We start from the raw sequence: 18384 nt of genomic DNA on the forward strand, positions 1-18384 counted from the left end.
GGCTCACACCTGTAATCCCAGCACTTTGGGAGGCCAAGATGGGTGGATCTTTTGAGGTCAGGAGTTTGAGACCAGCCTGGCCAACATGGTGAAACCCCATCTCTACTAAAAAATACAAAAAAATTAGCTGGGTGGGTGGTGGGCACCTGTAATCCCAGCTACTCAGGAGGCGGAGGCAGGAGAATCACTTGAACCCAGGAGTCGGAGGTTGCAGCAAGCCAAGATTGCAGCACTGCACTCCAGCCTGGGCGGCAGAACAAGACTCCGTCTCAAAATAATAATAATAATAATAATAAGTGAATACATTTTAAATTAAGGGAAAATTTTAACATTGTTAGTCTGTTGCTTTTAATATGCAGTTCAGGATTGTACAAAATGTAATTGCACAGAAGCATTTTGGTCTTTTGAATATGCTAATAAATTAGCCAACACTTATCTCATTTCAGATCACAAACGTTCACAGCAGCCGAGCTCTTGATGTTCAGTTCCTGGACTCTGGCACTGTGACATCTGTGAAAGTGTCAGAGCTCAGGGAAATTCCACCTCGGTTCCTACAAGAAATGATTGCAATACCACCTCAGGTACTATGTTACCAGCCTGGGAGATTTGCTGGAACAGATTTGGATGTGTTCATAATCTTATTGTAAGATGCCTTCTCAGTTTTGATCTCATTAATTTTTAAGAAAATTGGAAATTGTCCAAATGTAGTTGTCTACTAGTTTTCAGAAGTAAAACGTGGCTGACTTAGACAAGACCAGTCATATTTACAGACTGTTGTTTGAGAAATGTTTGTTTTCAAGAACATCTAGTCATTAAGCTGTATTGTCCAGTTACAGGTTCCATTTTGATAATTAGATGCCAGTGCTGACTTATATACAGTTCCAGAATATTGTGTATAAATGTTTATTTTTAGAGTTTTTAGTTTGGGTAACCATTTTCTTTGGAAATCTGTTTAGACATAATCATTTTCTTAGTGACTTCCCCACCATACATTTTAATTAAAAGATTAACTTCAGTCAATCCTTTCTTTATTCGTGAACGTTCAGATGATAAGGATTTTGAATATTTTGAAGTTTTTAGAACTACTCACTACCTTTAAGAGAAGTAGAGGGTTTTGTGCACAAATTAATATCTTTTAAAAAATAAAACTATTCAGTATTCTACAACTTCAAGATGCCCATTTACTAATATTTTCAAGAAGACATCTTCTGCCATCAAACTCAGTGAATAAAACATTGTCCATAATTAGCATGGCTTTTGACATGTCTCTCCCTCCCATCACCATTGCTTTTTCTAGCCGTGACTATTACAGAGAAGCTTTTTTCAAAATCATTTTTACTGTCCATTACTCAGCCATAGTTCTGGAAATTGATAGGCCTTTAAGTGCTACTCTGACTTAATAATACCTCTTGTTGGAACAGCCATGCAGGGCCAGCCTTACCTGGAAAAGATCCCCTGGGCTGGAGGGCAGTTGGGAATCTGCCCCACCACTGCGACTGTCTGAAAGTCCGCAACAGTACCACCTGTATGCTACGGCATTAGCAATCACTAAACTTTTTTTTCATAACCTTATCTAGGTTTATTATTTGACAAATATGAAGACTGTTGATTGGGAGAACCTTGAAAACCAGCTAGCCCAAGCCTCTGGCTCACAGCATCTCTCCAAGAGTCTAAATCAGAGTACCAGACCAATGTGGACTGTCAGCCAAAGCCAACCCTTAAATATGGAGTTTTGGCTCTTGGCTCTTACAGTATTTTAAAAATGTGAATTGGTTGCCAGCATTTTAAAATTAGAAAATTTCACACAAAAAATCCTGCTTCTAGCTTCTCTCTTGACAAATTGGAAAATCTGACTCTGCTGAGCACTCTTCTTGTGGGGCAGTGCTCCTAAGGAGCTTGGGGCCTTCTCCTCTGCTGGCCCCATTGGGCCTGCCTCACTCGTCGTTGCCTGCCCAGCCCCTGCAGATATTCAAGTGTGCTGTCTCTGCTCTGAGTGACCTCTTCTCCAACAAGAAAGGTACCACATCCAGCCAGCAGAGCGAGAGACTTAGAGCTCCTGAGGGAGGAAAGCAGGAAGACAGGAAGGGGCTCAGGGAGGAAAAGGAATCCTGGAACTGAGTTTCATCGCCTTCACAAAATTGCTTCCATTGATTCAAGGGTTTGCTTGAAGCTGAAGGAAATCCCTGAGGTCACTTTTTAGCCTCTGCTGTAGCCATTCTACAGATGCTTGTATAATGACAGTAGGAGCTAAAAAACACTGGGGAAAATGAGGCTTTTAGGGACCTGTGGATTTCAGTTTTTCTCACCCTCCTTAATTCTCATTACAGCCTCCTTCAAAGGGCAAACAAATGTGCCTGGTATCCACGAGGTACTCAGGAAGTGCTGAATGAAGCAGCAGGAGTCAGATTTCCTCCAAATGACGGGTTTTTTTGTTTTTTTTTTAAGTTGAGGTAGAGGGTAGACCTTGATAAAAGTTCCAACCCTGTCTTTGCGACTTTGGTATCTTATGCAGTCTTTCTGAGTCCATTTCCCCAGCTGTGAAATGGGGCTGCAACACCTGTCATGCAGAAGTATTGTATGGTGGGAAGTATATGGAGTGCTGGGGGTAAGCCCTGGCTCATAAAGGAGTAAAGACAATAGTAATATAAATAGAGTTGGGAACATAGCAGATGCTCAAACCAAGAGCTGTAATTGTCATTATTAGCTGTTGTTGCTTGCTATCTTGGTAACATTTGATTTGTAGGAAAATAATATTAGCATTACTCATAACTAGATATTTTAACATGGTGTATTTACTTTTCCATCATATTTTCTTTTCAGGCCATTAAGTGCTGTTTAGCAGATCTTCCACAATCTATTGGCATGTGGACACCAGATGCAGTGCTTTGGTTAAGAGATTCTGTTTTGAATTGCTCGGACTGTAGCATTAAGGTTAGTTATCTTATTGGGCCTGATACATTTAGAAAGGGAGCTGGCAGCTGTCAGGGCTCGTTTAGTTTTTGTGAAGGAATTTTATCTCACTGTAAAATGGATGCTTCCACATCCAACACATTTTTTATATTCAGGAAATTGGCTACAAGTGTAGCTGTAAGATATTTTATGGCTTAATTCTTTTTTATTTAAGAAGTTATCCTATGTCTCCAGTATTATTTTTAAACCCTTCTTATAGTTTTTCCCATTATTAATGTAGAAGAGATGGTTCTCCATTTCTATTTTGCTTCATGATAAGGAATTAAGTCCCCAACAGGGGACCACAGATCTCTTGATGAATGTTTCTAAAGATCATTTAAATAAGTCCTCTATTTCTTTTTTATTCATAAAGTAGCATAGATTATAAACAAATCATTTGTTTATGATTGTGGTTTTTAGCCTCTTTTTCCTAAAGTTTATTTAATCTGCTGTACTTATTTCACTAGCTCTTGTTTCTTTTTCTGTACTTTTGCATCTTTAAATCAAAAACATTGCTCATATATCCAAGAATACAAATTTAAGAAGATAATTTTTCTCTGTTAACTGATGAAAATTATATGACTGTTGTATATAAACATTTAAAATGAAATGTCCTTGAAAAATATCTTCATGAAGACCTCTAAATTATTCTAGCTAGCACTGATTTTTCTGTCTTTGTATTCTTCTGGGGTTTATAGTGTACAATTACATGCTTAATTATATACTATTTCATATTCTTCAATTGTCACATGATAACACTGTTTTCTCAGCTACTCTTTAAGCTCCTAAAGCCAGAATATTGGATGGTTACTCAATAAAAATACTTTTTGTTAATTTTTAAAACTGTACTTCTGTATTGTAAATATCAAAATGAATTTGCAGTCAGTATTTGATTAGTACTTCAGAGGATGAATGTAATAGAGGCATCTTGTTGGGGGGAAAAAAAACATTTAAAGTAAATTACTGTAGATGGGTTGCCTTGCTGTTATCTCCCTCTCTTCAAGCCTGTGTACCTGCCTTTCATTTCTAGCCCTATTTGGTAAAAGATAGATGTGGCTAGTATCTTATTATCATTACTAAGATAAACCAGAGTTGCTGATGAGAATAGCCAACAGTTACCTAGCTCCCTGGGACATACAGCAGTACATTCCCAATTATTAATGTATGGTATTTCCATACAAACACACCTCTGGCCGAAAGAGCAAAGTTGGTTAGGTAGTCAGAAGGTCTCCTGGACAAAAAGTGTAAAACTGATTTTGACCCGTTCTGTGGAACTTGCTTCCTCTTTTTCTCCCCAGGTCCATCTCCTCCCATGTAATTGGAGATGGGGAAGGGTGTGAGAACATATACTAGGACCAGACAAGGAATCTGATAGAGGGGTGCTTAAAGATGTGGTGGATGTCAGAGCTTTCTCCTTCCTTTCCCAGTCTTGAGGACACACCAGCCTTAAGCAGAATGCTTATGAATCATTTTGCCATCATTGTGATTGTTTTTTATTATTGATGCTGGGTGATGAGTACGTGGGGGGTGGGGGTTCATCATACTTATAATTTCTACTTTAAGTATTTTGAAATGTCATTAAACTATTTTAATCATGATACATAGAATCCCTTCCTCTCAATGATAATGACCTGTAGCAAGTTATAAAGTTTTCTCAAACTTTTTAAAGATTAGTAAATTTTTTATTTCCATAAGGCTGCACTGTTTCCTAGACTATTTTGACTTCAGAGCCCATTCATTGCCAAGCTGTGATCGTTTATCTTTCCTTAAATAAAATGGATTTTAGCAAGGTGTTTGGCAAAATACTGTGTTTTAATGATTACGGTTACTATAACTGCCTCTCAAAATTTAATGTGAACTTGTATTTCTAATATTGTTTTTTGTGTTTTCCAAAGGTTACAAAAGTGGATGAAACCAGAGGGATCGCACATGTTTATTTATTTACCCCTAAGAACTTCCCTGATCCTCATCGCAGTATTAATCGCCAGATTACAAATGCAGACTTGTGGAAGCATCAGAAGGATGTGTTTTTGAGTGCCATATCCAGTGGAGCTGGCTCTCCCGACAGCAAAAATGGCAACATGCCCATGTTGGGCAACACTGGAGAGAATTTCAGAAAGAACCTAACAGATGTCATCAAAAAGTCCATGGTGGACCACACGAGCTCTTTCTCCACGGAGGAACTGCCACCTCCTGTCCACTTATCAAAGCCAGGGGAACACATGGATGTGTATGTGCCTGTGGCCTGTCATCCAGGCTACTTTGTCATCCAGCCTTGGCAGGAGATACATAAGTTGGAAGTTCTGATGGAAGAGATGATTCTATATTACAGTGTGTCTGAAGAGCGCCACATAGCAGTGGAGAAAGACCAAGTGTATGCTGCAAAAGTGGAAAATAAGTAGGTCCTTGGACAAAGCATTTTATTCTACTCCTAAGAAAAATGTGTAAAATGATGCCAGAGTCTTAATCTAGTCAGGGGGACTTTGAACTGTACTAATGGGAATTTTGAATGTCAAACAAACCCAGTAATTTTCGCGATTTTCTAGTATTTAAAATGATGTCATTTATCAAAAAATCTATTGGCCATATTCCTGTTAAAACCCAATTATATATCTAAAATGAATGTTTAAATGTTTTTCTATTTTTCTATTAGAAAAATATTTTTATTTGGAAAATAACCAGGTTTTTTTCATTTAATGACTTTTTATTTTAAAAATAAAAATATTGTGGAAAATTTTTAAAATATAAAAAAGCATAAGAAATTAAAATCAACCACCCACACATAACACTTGTTAAACTACTTATGTATTTCCTCTAATTTTATATGTGCATATTTATATAGTTGGTATATTATTAGTATATATAATTTTGTACCTGCTTTTTTCACCTAACATTATGTTGTAAACATTTTTCCATGTGATAAAATTTCTTCAGGAACCTTTATAATGGCTATTTTAATTATGATATGCAGAATTCCCTTCTCCCAATGAAATCATAATTTACTTACCGTTCTATTTTGTTATGTAAGGTTTTTTCCTTATATTTTTCACTATTATAAATAATAGTGAATGTAAATCTTTGCATTTCTGATTATTTATTTATGGGATAGATTCCTAGAAGAAAAATCACTTGTTGGAAGATGGCAAGACTCTTGCTTTATGTTGTCAGCTGCATCCTGGCATCTGTGCCATCTTTCATAAGGAGCAACAATGCTTATTTCACTACTGTTTGGCCTTGGGGCTTTGAGAACATACTTTCTCTTACATTTCTTTAGCAGTTCACTCTTTTTTCTAATATTTTCACATTTGGGTCCACAACCCTGCTCCCCAAAGCCCTGCAGGATGTGCTGGTTTCCTCCACGTGAAGCTCAGACACCCCACTCTCCACTCTCCACTCAGGCCATGAAGCCCTGGGAAATGGCACAATGCCCATCCTCTTCCTTTGCCAGCTTGCTTAGGAGAAATGAACAAGCTTATTTGTTGATGCTGAACACAAAGAACAGTCACCCCTCCCCAACACACACACACACACACCCCCCAAAACTCTGTTTAAAAGGTCAAACTGCTTTTTTTTATATGAAATGTTTTAATTCTTTAAGATAGCAAACATAGGCATGTATAAAGTTTTGTCATTTTCATGGAAGAAAAAAACTAATTTTTAACTCTCAAAGTGAAGAGTATAATAGCTCTCATTTTGAAAAACATACCACTTGTATGTCATAAGCTTTTCTTCTTTAAAAAGCCATTTCTTCTGTTGTGTTATTTATGACCACAAACATAAATAGGTTTAATTCAGTTTGTGTAGGTTTGCCTCAATCAGAACTCTTTGTAAGATAATTCAATCACAGTTAAAAACCAAACTAATGTTCATCATTTACTGGGGGTGCAGATTAATGATGATTACAGGTGAGGAGATCCTCCTTGGAGGAAAGGGGTTGGGTAGGAAGGAGAACACATCAACTGGATGGGCCCTCACAATCCCCACTCTGCCCTCCATGTCTTTGAACCATTCTGCACCAGGACTCTTGGATTTTAGTTAATTTGCCCCAGATAATCCAGGGATGTTTTGCATATAAAAACAGATCATCTGATTTTTTAAAAAAACTTCATGAACTGAATCAGTATAAAATGTTTAGAGCTTCTGTTTTTCTTAAGACTCAGGACTATTTACTAAACCTTGTTCCCAACTATGGTAAGTTAAGACTGAGAAATTTTAGATATATATTTTTATTATAGCGGTTTCCAAATCTATATCAGCATAAGAACAACTTGGAAAACCTATTAAAAATGCAGATTATTCTTCCTTACCCCAGGCATTCTGAATCAGAATCTCTGCAGGTGGAGCTCCAGAATCTGTTTTTAACAAATTCCAGGTGATGCTGGTACTGAAATTTAGTAAACTAGTCAAAACTGAAGTCTTCACTTACGCCATTAGTTTTGAAAGTTGAAAACTAAATAGAAACACAGCACATCAGTTTGCTGGTGACTCTCTCTTCACTGCTCTATACCACTTATTTATAGGCTAAAAACACAGACCACCACCCATTTGCCCTGTACAATATTAAGATGATGCTATTGGTGGAAACCAAGTGTTTTTACCTCCTTTTGTGCTTACACAAATTAGCAACCTATACCAAAAGTGTTTCCACATGTGAAAATTTCTCTTCAGTTTGATCTCAAGTTCTTATTTATAGTACCTTGTCTTCATTTTAATAATAATGATGATAACTACCATTTGCCAAGTGCCTATTATTAGCCAAGTAATGTCCCAGGCACTTTCCATATATTATTTCTGTAAGTGAGTTTATATTAAATATTAAACATGAGATGATCGAGGCTCAGAGCTTAAATAAAGAGCCAAGGTGACACAACTAGAAAATGGCCCAGATGGGACTCTAATTCAGGTCTGTTTGGCCCCCAAAACTCATGTACATATTATGTATCCTTTCTGTGTCCCAATTGTCTCTGGGACCCATGGAGTATTGCTTGCTGCACTTTGAGCCTGTCTGAAAGTTTCTGGAGTTCCCTCAGAAGCCCCCAGTCACAGTGTTGAAAGCTGACCTTTTTGTTTTGGGGCTTCTCTGTAGTTCATCCTATAGCAGCTGCATGGATTTCCTATACTAGGGGTTTACACGCTGGAGAAAAAGTCCATTCCAGCCAACCCCAGTCCAGAAGTGTGTTGTGGTACAGGGCTTGCTATTCTGGTGGGCTTCTGGCTTATGGTTAGTAAACCTGTTCCAGAGAATGACTGACCATGCCACCTCAACTAGAGGCCAATTTACGCCATTTAGCAGCAGAGACCACCTCCACAGACACTTTCTTTTAGCTGTTAGGAACAATCTTCCTTTCCTTCATGTAGTAATGCTTTTTAATCATGTATTTGAGACTATAGGACTTTAAAATGATCTTTCATCTATTAACCTTGAAGTCTAGGGTTTTTCTCATTTTAATGATGTTGATTTAGGTAGGACTTTAAAATGATCTTTCATATATTAACCTTGAAGTCTGGGTTTTTCTCATTTTAATGATGTTGATGTAGTTTCAGCAGGGTTAAGTAGATTCCTGTGGATTTCCTTCTGGTGCCTTGAGCTCCAGATCTGAAGCCATACTCCACTTCCTTCATACTCCTCTACCTTTTCCAGGTTCTTTATTTTAGGTGGTGGGTTGAATCCTGTGTTATGTTCTTTTTTTAATGTCCTTACTTGTCATAATTAAAATTGCAAACTTTTTTTGTCCAAAACCTATTTGATTTGTCCCCAGCCTGCCTTCCTAGTCTGACTTCTTTTCTATTCTTCCATGCATTCCACTCTCTAACTATACTGGAAGGTTTGCTCTGCTCCAAAACACCATGCCCTCTCCAGTCCTCTGTGCTTTTCTTCTCAAGCATTTCTTCATCCCCAGCTGGTCCTGCTTGCCTCTCTCTTTCCATCTTCCAAGCATGTACCATATCCAAACATGTGGCCATCTTCTGTCCACCCTCCTTCAGTGAAGGGATCCCCTGGCTTTGTCCTGGTCATCCTCCATGGCGTTTGTTTCATTCTACTTAGTGATGGTTGGCAGTTCATGTGTCTGTTTCCTTCACTAACTCCATGAGGCCCGTAAAAGTCTCTTGAATGAGCAAATTCTATCAAACAAGACAGTGGCAAAGCAGAAAATAGTAAGCTTTGGAAAAAGGAGCAGGAAATGCTTTTAAAACTTTTTTGACAATATAGTTTTAAATTTTGATAAACATAATTTGCATTAATTTTTCTTTTTATAAAATATTTCTTGCCCTTAAAGCAGGTATTGAGTTTATGTGTTTTCTCTTCCTTTTTAATCTAATGTATATCTAGGTGGCACAGGGTGCTTTTAAAAGGAATCCTGACCAATGGACTGGTGTCTGTGTATGAGCTGGATTATGGCAAACACGAATTAGTCAATATAAGAAAAGTACAGCCCCTAGTGGACATGTTCCGAAAGCTGCCCTTCCAAGCAGTCACAGCTCAACTTGCAGGTAATTTCTGTGGAATCTGAACTCATGCTACAACAATACAATATTGTCATTTTGTCCTGGGTACTTAGCATGTACTGAATCATTGGCCTCTTGAGTTTAGATATGTTGGGTTTTTGTGTTTTTGTACTAATAATATTGCAACCATAATGGAGATAATTTTAATGATCTCTTACAGTCATGCTCTATCATTATATCTGCTGTTTCTCTTTTCCCTACTCCTTCAGTCTCTGGTTTCAAGCATGAGTGTATTTCTAAAGCTGTAATCTTAGTACAGGTATAATACTGCATTCTGCTTTTCTTCATCTAGTATTGTTTTCTAATGACTTTCTGGGTGGTTTTATGGTTTTCCTACTTATTTTTAATGCATGCAAAAATTCTATTTAATCAATACTTCCCTTTTGATGAACATTTTTATTGTACTATCAAGAAAAACCCTGCATCTTTATACTAGCTAATATGAACCAAAAAACAATGGAAACAACCTATTATAATAACCAATAGGAGGATCATACTTTATTATTGTTGCATAAATTATAATACATGATAGAGTATTATGCAATCTTAAAACATTCGTGAGTCATGGAATATATGACCATTTTCATGACCAAGTGAGTTTCCAGTTTGCAGCACAACTAATAGCATACAAGTGAGCAATTTTACCACATTCACATCAGCCTCTTGATTATCATTAAAATGTGAGTAACCAATTTCACAGGCTTACAATGACACCTCTTTGTAATGTGGTCTAATGAGACTTCCCTTTTACCTTTTGGGAAAGCAGTGCAACTGTTGATGGCTCCCCTGTGAGCACCCTACCATTATGTAGCATGAGCAGCTGGATGAAGCTCAGCCCAGAGGCCTGTAGCATTAGCAGAGGGTTTTGAGGCCCAAATTGCTGAGGGGTGCCTCCCTGATACCTTTGCTGCTGCTCACAGTCCTCAGCACCTTGCCCCATCTGTGGAACACAGTGACCGAAGTGATGTGATGTCAGCAGTGAAAGAAATTGTATATATAGGTTCTTCTTTTACTTATTGACCAGCTTTTATTGGAAGGCTATATATTGCCTTATTTTGAAATATTTGCCAGCTTCTCTGTGTCTTCCTACTAGAATTCAAAGGAAATGCCCATGGCAATTGGATATAAAGAAAAAATAACACTTTCATGTAGCATGACCACCAGTTAGTCTGCTTTAGACTCAAACCTTCTTCAGATTTAATGTGTTTTTTTTTTTTCATTTTCACTTTCTAATGTTCAGGTTTTCCTAACAACACGTTTTGTTAAACATGACAGTTATACTCCCCAGAGAAGGCTTCTCTGTGAAGAATGAGTGCATGGCACCATCACCCCCATCACCAGCATTGTGGCTAAGAGTTATTGGTGCTTATGGTGTGCTAAGCGACCTACCAGTCACTTTAGAGCTTTCTTCCTGTTTAATATATGCATTTGGTGCTACAAATTTCCCTCTAAGTACGACTTTGACTGCATCCCACAAATTTTGATGTGCTATATTTTCATTTAGCTCAAAATACTTTTTAATTTGTCTTGAAATGTATCCTTTGACTCATGTGTTATTTAGAATTGTGCTTAATCTCTAAGTATTTGGGGATTTTCCAGCTATCTTTCTGTTACTGATTTCTAATTTAATTCCATTGTGATCTAAGAGAAAACATTGTATTATTTTTAAATTGTTAATGTGTGTTTTATTTACCAAAATGTGGTTTGTCTTGGTGAATGTTCCATGTGAGCTTGAGAAGAATGTATAATCTGCTGGTTTTGGATGAAGTAGTCTATGGATGTTAATTACATCCAGTTGATTTATGATGCTGTTGAGTTCAACTATGTCCTTACTTACTTTTATGCCTTCTGGATCTGTCCATTTCTGATAAAGGGGTTTTAAAATCTCTACCTATGAGAGTAGATTCTTTCATTTCTCCTTGCAGATCTATCTGTTTTTACCTCATGTATTTTGATGCTTTGTTGTTAGGTGCATGTACATTAAGGATTGGTATGTCTTCTTGGAGAATTGACCCCTCTACTGTTATGTAATGCCCCTCTTTATCCCTGATAACTTTTCTTGCACTGAAATGTGCTCTGCCTGAAAGGAATATACCTACTCCTGCTTTCTTTCAATTAGTGTTAACGTGGTATATCTTTCTCCATCCCTTTACTTTTACTCTATATGTGTCTTTGTAGTTAAAGTAGTCTTCTTGTAGATAATATGTAGTTCTTATTTTTTTATTTACTCTGACAGTCTCTGTCTTTTAATTGGTGTATTTAAACTATTGACATTTAAAGTGATTATTATTATAGTAGGATTAACATCTACCATATTTGTTACTGTTTTCTATTTGTTTTCCTAGTTCTTTGCTTATTTTTGTCTTCTACACTTTTTCTGCTTTTTGTGATTTTAATTGAGAATTTTAAGTAATGCCACTTTCTCTCCTTTATTAGGATATCAATTATACCTCTATTTTTTCCTTGTCTTAGTGGGTGCGCTAGAGTTTGCTATATACAGTTAGAACTAATCCAAGTCCACTTTCATGTGACATTACAGTGTTTCATAGACAGTGCAAGTACTGAGTACTGTATAATAACAAAATAATCTTAATTCCTTCCTCCAGGCTCCCGTATCATTGCAGTCATTTACTTCACTTACATATAAGCACATATGCACACACATGCACACACACACACACACACGCATACAGAACCAAATACATTTTTGCTATTATTTTGAATAAACCCTATCTAATAGGTGAATTAAGAAAAAGAAATTTAAAAGTTTTACTTTACCTTCACTTACTCATTCTCTGATTTTCTTTGTGTCAATCTAAATTTCTGACCTATATTATTTTCCTTTGCTGAAGAACTTCTTTAATATTTCTTCCAAGGCAGGTCTGCTGGCAACAAATTCTCCCAATTTTTGTTTGTCTGAGAGTCTATATTTCTCCTTTACTTTTGAAGGATAATTTCATAAGGTACAGAACTCTAGCTGGTAGGTTTTTTCCTTTCAACACTCTAGTCTCTTCTTGCTGTATAATTTCTGAGAAGTCAGATGCTTCTCTAAGAAGTCAGAACAAAGATAAGACTCTTTGTTCTTCTATGGATAAGGTCGTTTTTTTACTTCTGGCCTCTTTCAAGATTTTTGTTTATCTTTGATTTTCTAAAGTTTGAATGTGATATGCCTAGATATATTTTGGGTGGGGGCATTTATCTTTGCTTGGTGTTCTCTGAGCTTCCTGGATCTATGATTTAGTGTGTGACATTAATTTGGAGAAATTCTCAGTCACTATTGTTTCAAATGTTTCTGTTCCTTTCCCTCCTTCTGAAATTCTCATTATGCATTTGTTACACCTTTGATAGATCTTAGATTTTTGTTCTATTTTTTTTTCAGTCTTTTTTCTCTTTGCTTTTCAGTTTTGAAAGTTTCTATTGTCATATCCTTGAACTCAGAGATCTTCCCTCAGCCAAGTCCAATCTACTAAGAAGCCCAAGACATTCTTATTTTCTTTTATAGTGTTTCTGACCTCTAGCATTTCTTTTTGGGTTTTTTTGTTTGTTTGTTTGTTTGTTTGAGACAGAGTCTCGCTCTGTCACCCACACTAGAGTGCAGTGGCACAATCTTGGCTCACTGCAACCTCCGCCTCCCAAGTTCAAGCAATTCTTCTGCCTCAGCCTCCTGAGCAGCTGGGACTATAGGCGCGCGCCACCACACCCGGCTAATTTTTGTATTTTTGGTGGAGACAGGCTTTTCACCATGTTGACGAGACTGTTCTCGAACTCCTGACCTCGTGATCCGCCCACTTTGGTGATCCTCCTGCCTTGGCCTCCCAAAGTGCTGGGATTACAGGTGTGAGCCACCGCACCCAGCCCACATTTCTTTTTTATTGTTTCTTAGAATTTCTATCTTTCTGCTTCCCTTTTCCATCTGTTCTTAAATTTTGTCTGCTTTTCCATTAACACTGGTACATATTAATCATAGTTGTTTTAAATTCCTGGTCTGATTATTTCCAGCATTCCTGCCATATCTGACTCTGACTCTGATGCTTGCTCAGTCTCTTCAAACTGTGTTTTTTCCCTTCCATATCACTTGTAGTTCTTTGTTGAAAGGTGGACATGATACATTGGGTAAAAGGAAATCTGGGTAAATAAGACTTTTGTAATGTAGCAGCAGTAATGTGTGTCTAGGGTGTGAGGAATGTTCTGTCGTCCTGTGATTAGGTCTCAGTCTTTTGTTGAGCCTGTGCCCCTGGACTGGGAACTTCACCACTTCTCAGGGTTTTTCCCCCCAGCTTAGGTGGAGCAGGATGGCTAGAGGGGAGTGGAGTTGGGTGTTTCCCTTCCCCCAGGAAGGTTAAGCTCTATAAAACTCTGGCAGGTCAGGCTCTGGTAAAATAGTTTCTTCTGAGGACAGGGCTTGTTAAGAAAAACAGAAAAGCTCTGGTGTATTTCAAAATGTTCCTTTTCTCCTCCCCCACCTGGAAGCACGAGGTGATTTTTCTCTGATATTCACTGTGAGTACCAGGTAGTGCTTCTGGAGGTAAAACTCTCAAAAGTGTGGGAGTCAGAGCCCTATAACTGGGTTCCCCAGGAGTTTTTAACTCTCAGACTTATTTACATGTACCCCCAGCAATTTGTCAATTACAGTTTAGGTTTCCTTCCTCCGGCTTCCAGGCGTCTGCTTATTGGTTTCTGCTGTAGTATGCTTTGATGCTCAGTATCTTCCTGTCTGTCTCTCTGGTTTTGGGGACAGTGAATTGCCTTGTGACCTTCCTTCTCTGATGGACCTAGCAATAGTTGTTGATATTCTTTTTTTTTTTTTTTTTTGAGACGGAGTCTCGCTCTGTCGCCCAGGCTGGAGTGCAGTGGCGCGATCTCGGCTCACTGCAAGCTCCGCCTCCCGGGTTCACGCCATTCTCCTGCCTCAGCCTCCCGAGTAGCTGGGACTACAGGCGCCCACAACCGCGCCCGGCTAATTTTTTGTATTTTTAGTAGAGACGGGGTTTCACCGTGGTCTCGATCTCCTGACCTTGTGATCCGCCCGCCTCGGCCTCCCAAAGTGCTGGGATTACAGGCGTGAGCCACCGCGCCCAGCTAGTTGTTGATATTCTGTTTGTTCAGCTTTTTGTTTCTTGTAAAGAGGCAGTAGCAACTTCTAAGCTTTTACATGCCAGATCGTTAGGCAGGAGTTCTACCAACTGCTTTATTTCATTGAATTCTCCCCATGCTGGGAGGCTTAAGTACTGTTACTGTAACTATCATACACATCAGGGAACAGCAGCTTAGTGAAGTTAAATATCTTGTCCAAGATCCCACAGCCTTAAACTCAGCACTCTGCCCCTTCAGTGTGTGCCTTTCTTCACTGTATACTTCCTTCTCCATGAAAAGTGTGATTTTTGAAGTCAAAAGGCCGAGATTCAAGTCATTTAACTTCTAAACCTACCCCATGATTATTTATAAAATTACCAGTAAATCCTTATCCTGCCTGTGTGACTGAACTAATACGTGGATCAGATGAAAAAGTGAATATGAAATTGCCTTGTGAACTAAAACACATAGTCCAAATGCATGAAAGTTTCTTTGTCTACTTACATCTGAAACAGCATTGCTGTTGGGTCCCATCCATGTCCTCAGTTCCTTTTCTAGGCTCACCTCTGCCAAGCCTTCTTTCTTCCTAGTGACTTGCTCCTAAGTCACAAAGTCTTCCTGGGCATAACATTATCCATTTTGAAGGGAGGACCTCCATTTTATAATTAATTGAAATCATATGTACCAGAACTATTAAACTATGTGTGGTAAAGAGTATCTCTCTCTTGGGCCAACATAGGCATCCACTAGAGAGAAGTGACGTAGACTAGAAGTTTCATGGAAGTCACCGGTCGTGACATGGCCATTGGAGTCATCACTTTGGTAGACTTGGTTCACACCTAGCCAAGCCCTTTGACATATTTAGGAATATCTCTAGATGCAAAGGAGCTCTGTGGAATCTTAAGTGGAACCCATGGGAATGTCCTGAGTGTTTAAATTGGAATGCTTTAAGGATTCTCCAGGGACCTTGGGATTACCCCTTACCCGCTTACAATTGGGAGCACTGGATGCCCACCCTCTCAAGGTTCCCAGTGAGCTGTTGCTTCATTACATCTGGCCTTGACATGGGCATTCTTTGCATCAGTGCACCATGGCTGTGCATAAAATTTTCTGAATACTAAAAGGGAGCCATACTGTGGAATCATCTATTACCTTACCAATGGGTTACTTTTTTCTTTTTAAATAACATGGCTCAAATATTGTCAGGGCTGCTGCAGATAAAATGAAATTTCTAGGCTTCTCTTGTGGGAGATTAATAATCAAAAGAATTTAGCCCATTTGCTATATAGATAGCAAGTCTTACAAAATTGTGTCTGAAACTTCCATACCTTCATTACTTTGGGGCATAATTTACAGTTTATGTAATCCAGTATATGTGGACTTAATTTTAATTGTGTTTCTTGAAATATATATACTTTTTTTTTTTTTTTTGAGACAGAGTCTCACTTTGTCACCCAGGCTGGAGTGCAGTGACACAATCACGGCTCACTGCAGCCCTGACCTCCCAGGCTCAAGCGATCCTCCTCCCTTAGCCTCCTGAGTGGCTGGGACTATAGGCACAGGCCATCACACGTGGCTAACCTTTGTATTTTTTGTAGAGACAGGACTGGGGCTATGTTGCTCAGGCTGGTCTTGAACTCCTGAGCTCAAGATATCTACCCGCCTTGGCTTCCCAAAGTGCTGGGATTACAGGTATGAGCCACTGTGCCTGGCCAATATATACTTTCTTGTCCCAACTTTGTTTTAAAATCTAATTTAGAATTCTCTAACTTGATTTCTCATGATCTGATCCAACCAGGTTCTTTTATCGTAGGTGAGGCCTGAGAGATCAGCTGATTTGCCCAAGACCACACCACCCGATAGAGGAAGAGCTGGGAATAGTAACTGAGTCTCTTGACTTTCAGTTCCCACGATGCTGTGTATAATTTTAAATAACTATACTGTAAATGAATTATACAATAATTCTTTTTTCTTTTTTACGATACTTGGTCCATCAGAAAAAAAATTTTAATGAGAGAAATGTCATTTAATATGATACATTTTATTCTGACTGTTATTAGTTTAAATATGCATATACTTTATGTATGGGGGTTGTGCAGTAGTCATTATTACCTCATTTTATAATACAATGTTAAGTCTCAAATGAAACTTGTTTTTTAGTTAAAGGTTTCCAGAGTGACTCCATTCAGAGTAGAAAAACTATAAGCTGGAGTGGTTTAAGATCGTTCAGTAACCGTTTTTCAGTTGAGGCAAGTCTAACCTGGGATGCTTAAGCTACTTTGGATTGACTAAATAATTTTCCATCATAATGGATCAAAGAAAAGCTCCTTTGACTCCTCACTGCCCCCTCTTGCTGTCTTCCTCCTAGGAGTGAAGTGCAACCAGTGGTCTGAGGAGGCTTCGATGGTGTTTCGAAATCATGTGGAGAAGAAACCTCTGGTGGCACTGGTGCAGACAGTCATTGAAAATGCTAACCCTTGGGACCGGAAAGTAGTGGTCTATTTAGTGGACACATCGTTGCCAGACACCGATATCTGGATTCATGATTTTATGTCAGAGTATCTGATAGAGCTTTCAAAAGTTAATTAATGACTGCTTCTGAAACCTTGACAACTTCAAATTTTTTAGCAATAACAAAATGTAGTAGGCTTAAAAAAAATCTTATCTCTGCTACATGGCTCTGACTGCTGTGGGGGATTGAAAAGAATATGCTTATGTTTGATGAAAGATACTTAACAAGTTTCGTTTTAACAGAGTTGACTTTTCGAAGAAAATTGTACTTGAATTATTACTATAATATTAGAATAAAAATGTTTATCAATATAAAAGCTGACTACCTTGTAATTTCTAGGCTTAATGATCTTAAGATGAAAGCCTCCGTTTCATGTTGTCTTCCTTGCAGAGCTGGGTTCTTCTCCAGTTAAGCTGAGACTATTGTGACTGAACTCTACCCTGATGTAGTAGTGTATCTCAAAGCAAGTGATCCCCAAAGCATGTGAGGACTTATCCTGAGTCTTAACACATCAGCATTTCTAGAGGAGCAGCCCAGGCAAACCAGCGTGACTCTTAGCCTGAATCCTGAGTGGCTTCTCTTCTCGTTGCCCACAGAGTCCGGCTAGGACCCAGGCTTTCCACAGTCCTCCTACCCAACCTCCTTATCTACCACTCCCTGCCACACTGTACCTTTATTTGGTCACTGAACTCCTGCTCATTCCATTCTGTCAACCTGCATCTCATTCTCCTCCCATCATTTTTGCTTGTCAGTGTCCTGCCTGACCTCCTGGGCCAACCATAAAGCTTTTTCTGGTGCCCCTTTCTACTCCATCGTACTTTGATCATGCCTTTCTTGGTGCCCATATGTCACTGTGCTTTATAGTATATGACTAGTCTGTGCACCGAGTATCCCAGCTAGATCATGGCCCCCCTGAAAGAAGGACGAGTCTTAGTCATCTCCAGTGATATACTGGAAAATGTTTGACAACTGGTTCTGTTGGGTGGGGAGCTGAGCCTTGATTTGTAGTGTCTGAAAATTCTCATATCATAAATAGTCCCACCATTGTTGATTTTCAGCTAATAATATGATATGACTGAATGTGGAGTTGGGAAGAGACTCACCCTAAGCAGCTCTTGAGACCCCATATGACAGGCTCTCCAGCACACCACCGTCTGAGCATCCACAGCCATCAGAATGGCATCTTACACACATCAGGCACTCCTTTTGTGCTTGCTAATTGATGGGCAAATAGATTGGTAGACAGGTTATAGGCTTTAGCAGTGGTCCAGAGATGAGGTAGGGAGGCCCTGGACTAAGAGTGGAGCAATGGTGTTGAAGAAAAAGTGTTGTGACCTTGTAAA

The 18384-nt window shown here is 38.6% G+C and overlaps 1 protein-coding gene across 2 annotated transcripts in view; it reads left to right on the forward strand.

Moving 5' to 3' along the window:
- LOC105477182 (tudor domain containing 7) overlaps window positions 1-17357 on the forward strand; it is an 81720-nt gene extending 64363 nt beyond the window's left edge. For both annotated transcript variants that reach the window (XM_011733564.2, XM_011733565.2), the window contains 5 exons: window positions 447-581; window positions 2821-2931; window positions 4845-5347; window positions 9281-9441; window positions 16898-17357. In XM_011733564.2, the coding sequence (XP_011731866.1) occupies window positions 447-581; window positions 2821-2931; window positions 4845-5347; window positions 9281-9441; window positions 16898-17118 (1131 nt within the window). In that variant the 3' untranslated portion in view covers window positions 17119-17357. The remainder of the gene's footprint in view (window positions 1-446; window positions 582-2820; window positions 2932-4844; window positions 5348-9280; window positions 9442-16897) is intronic.
- Window positions 17358-18384: the final 1027 nt, after the last annotated feature.

This window comes from Macaca nemestrina, chromosome 14 (assembly GCF_043159975.1).
Source record: "Macaca nemestrina isolate mMacNem1 chromosome 14, mMacNem.hap1, whole genome shotgun sequence".
NCBI lineage: Eukaryota > Metazoa > Chordata > Mammalia > Primates > Cercopithecidae > Macaca > Macaca nemestrina.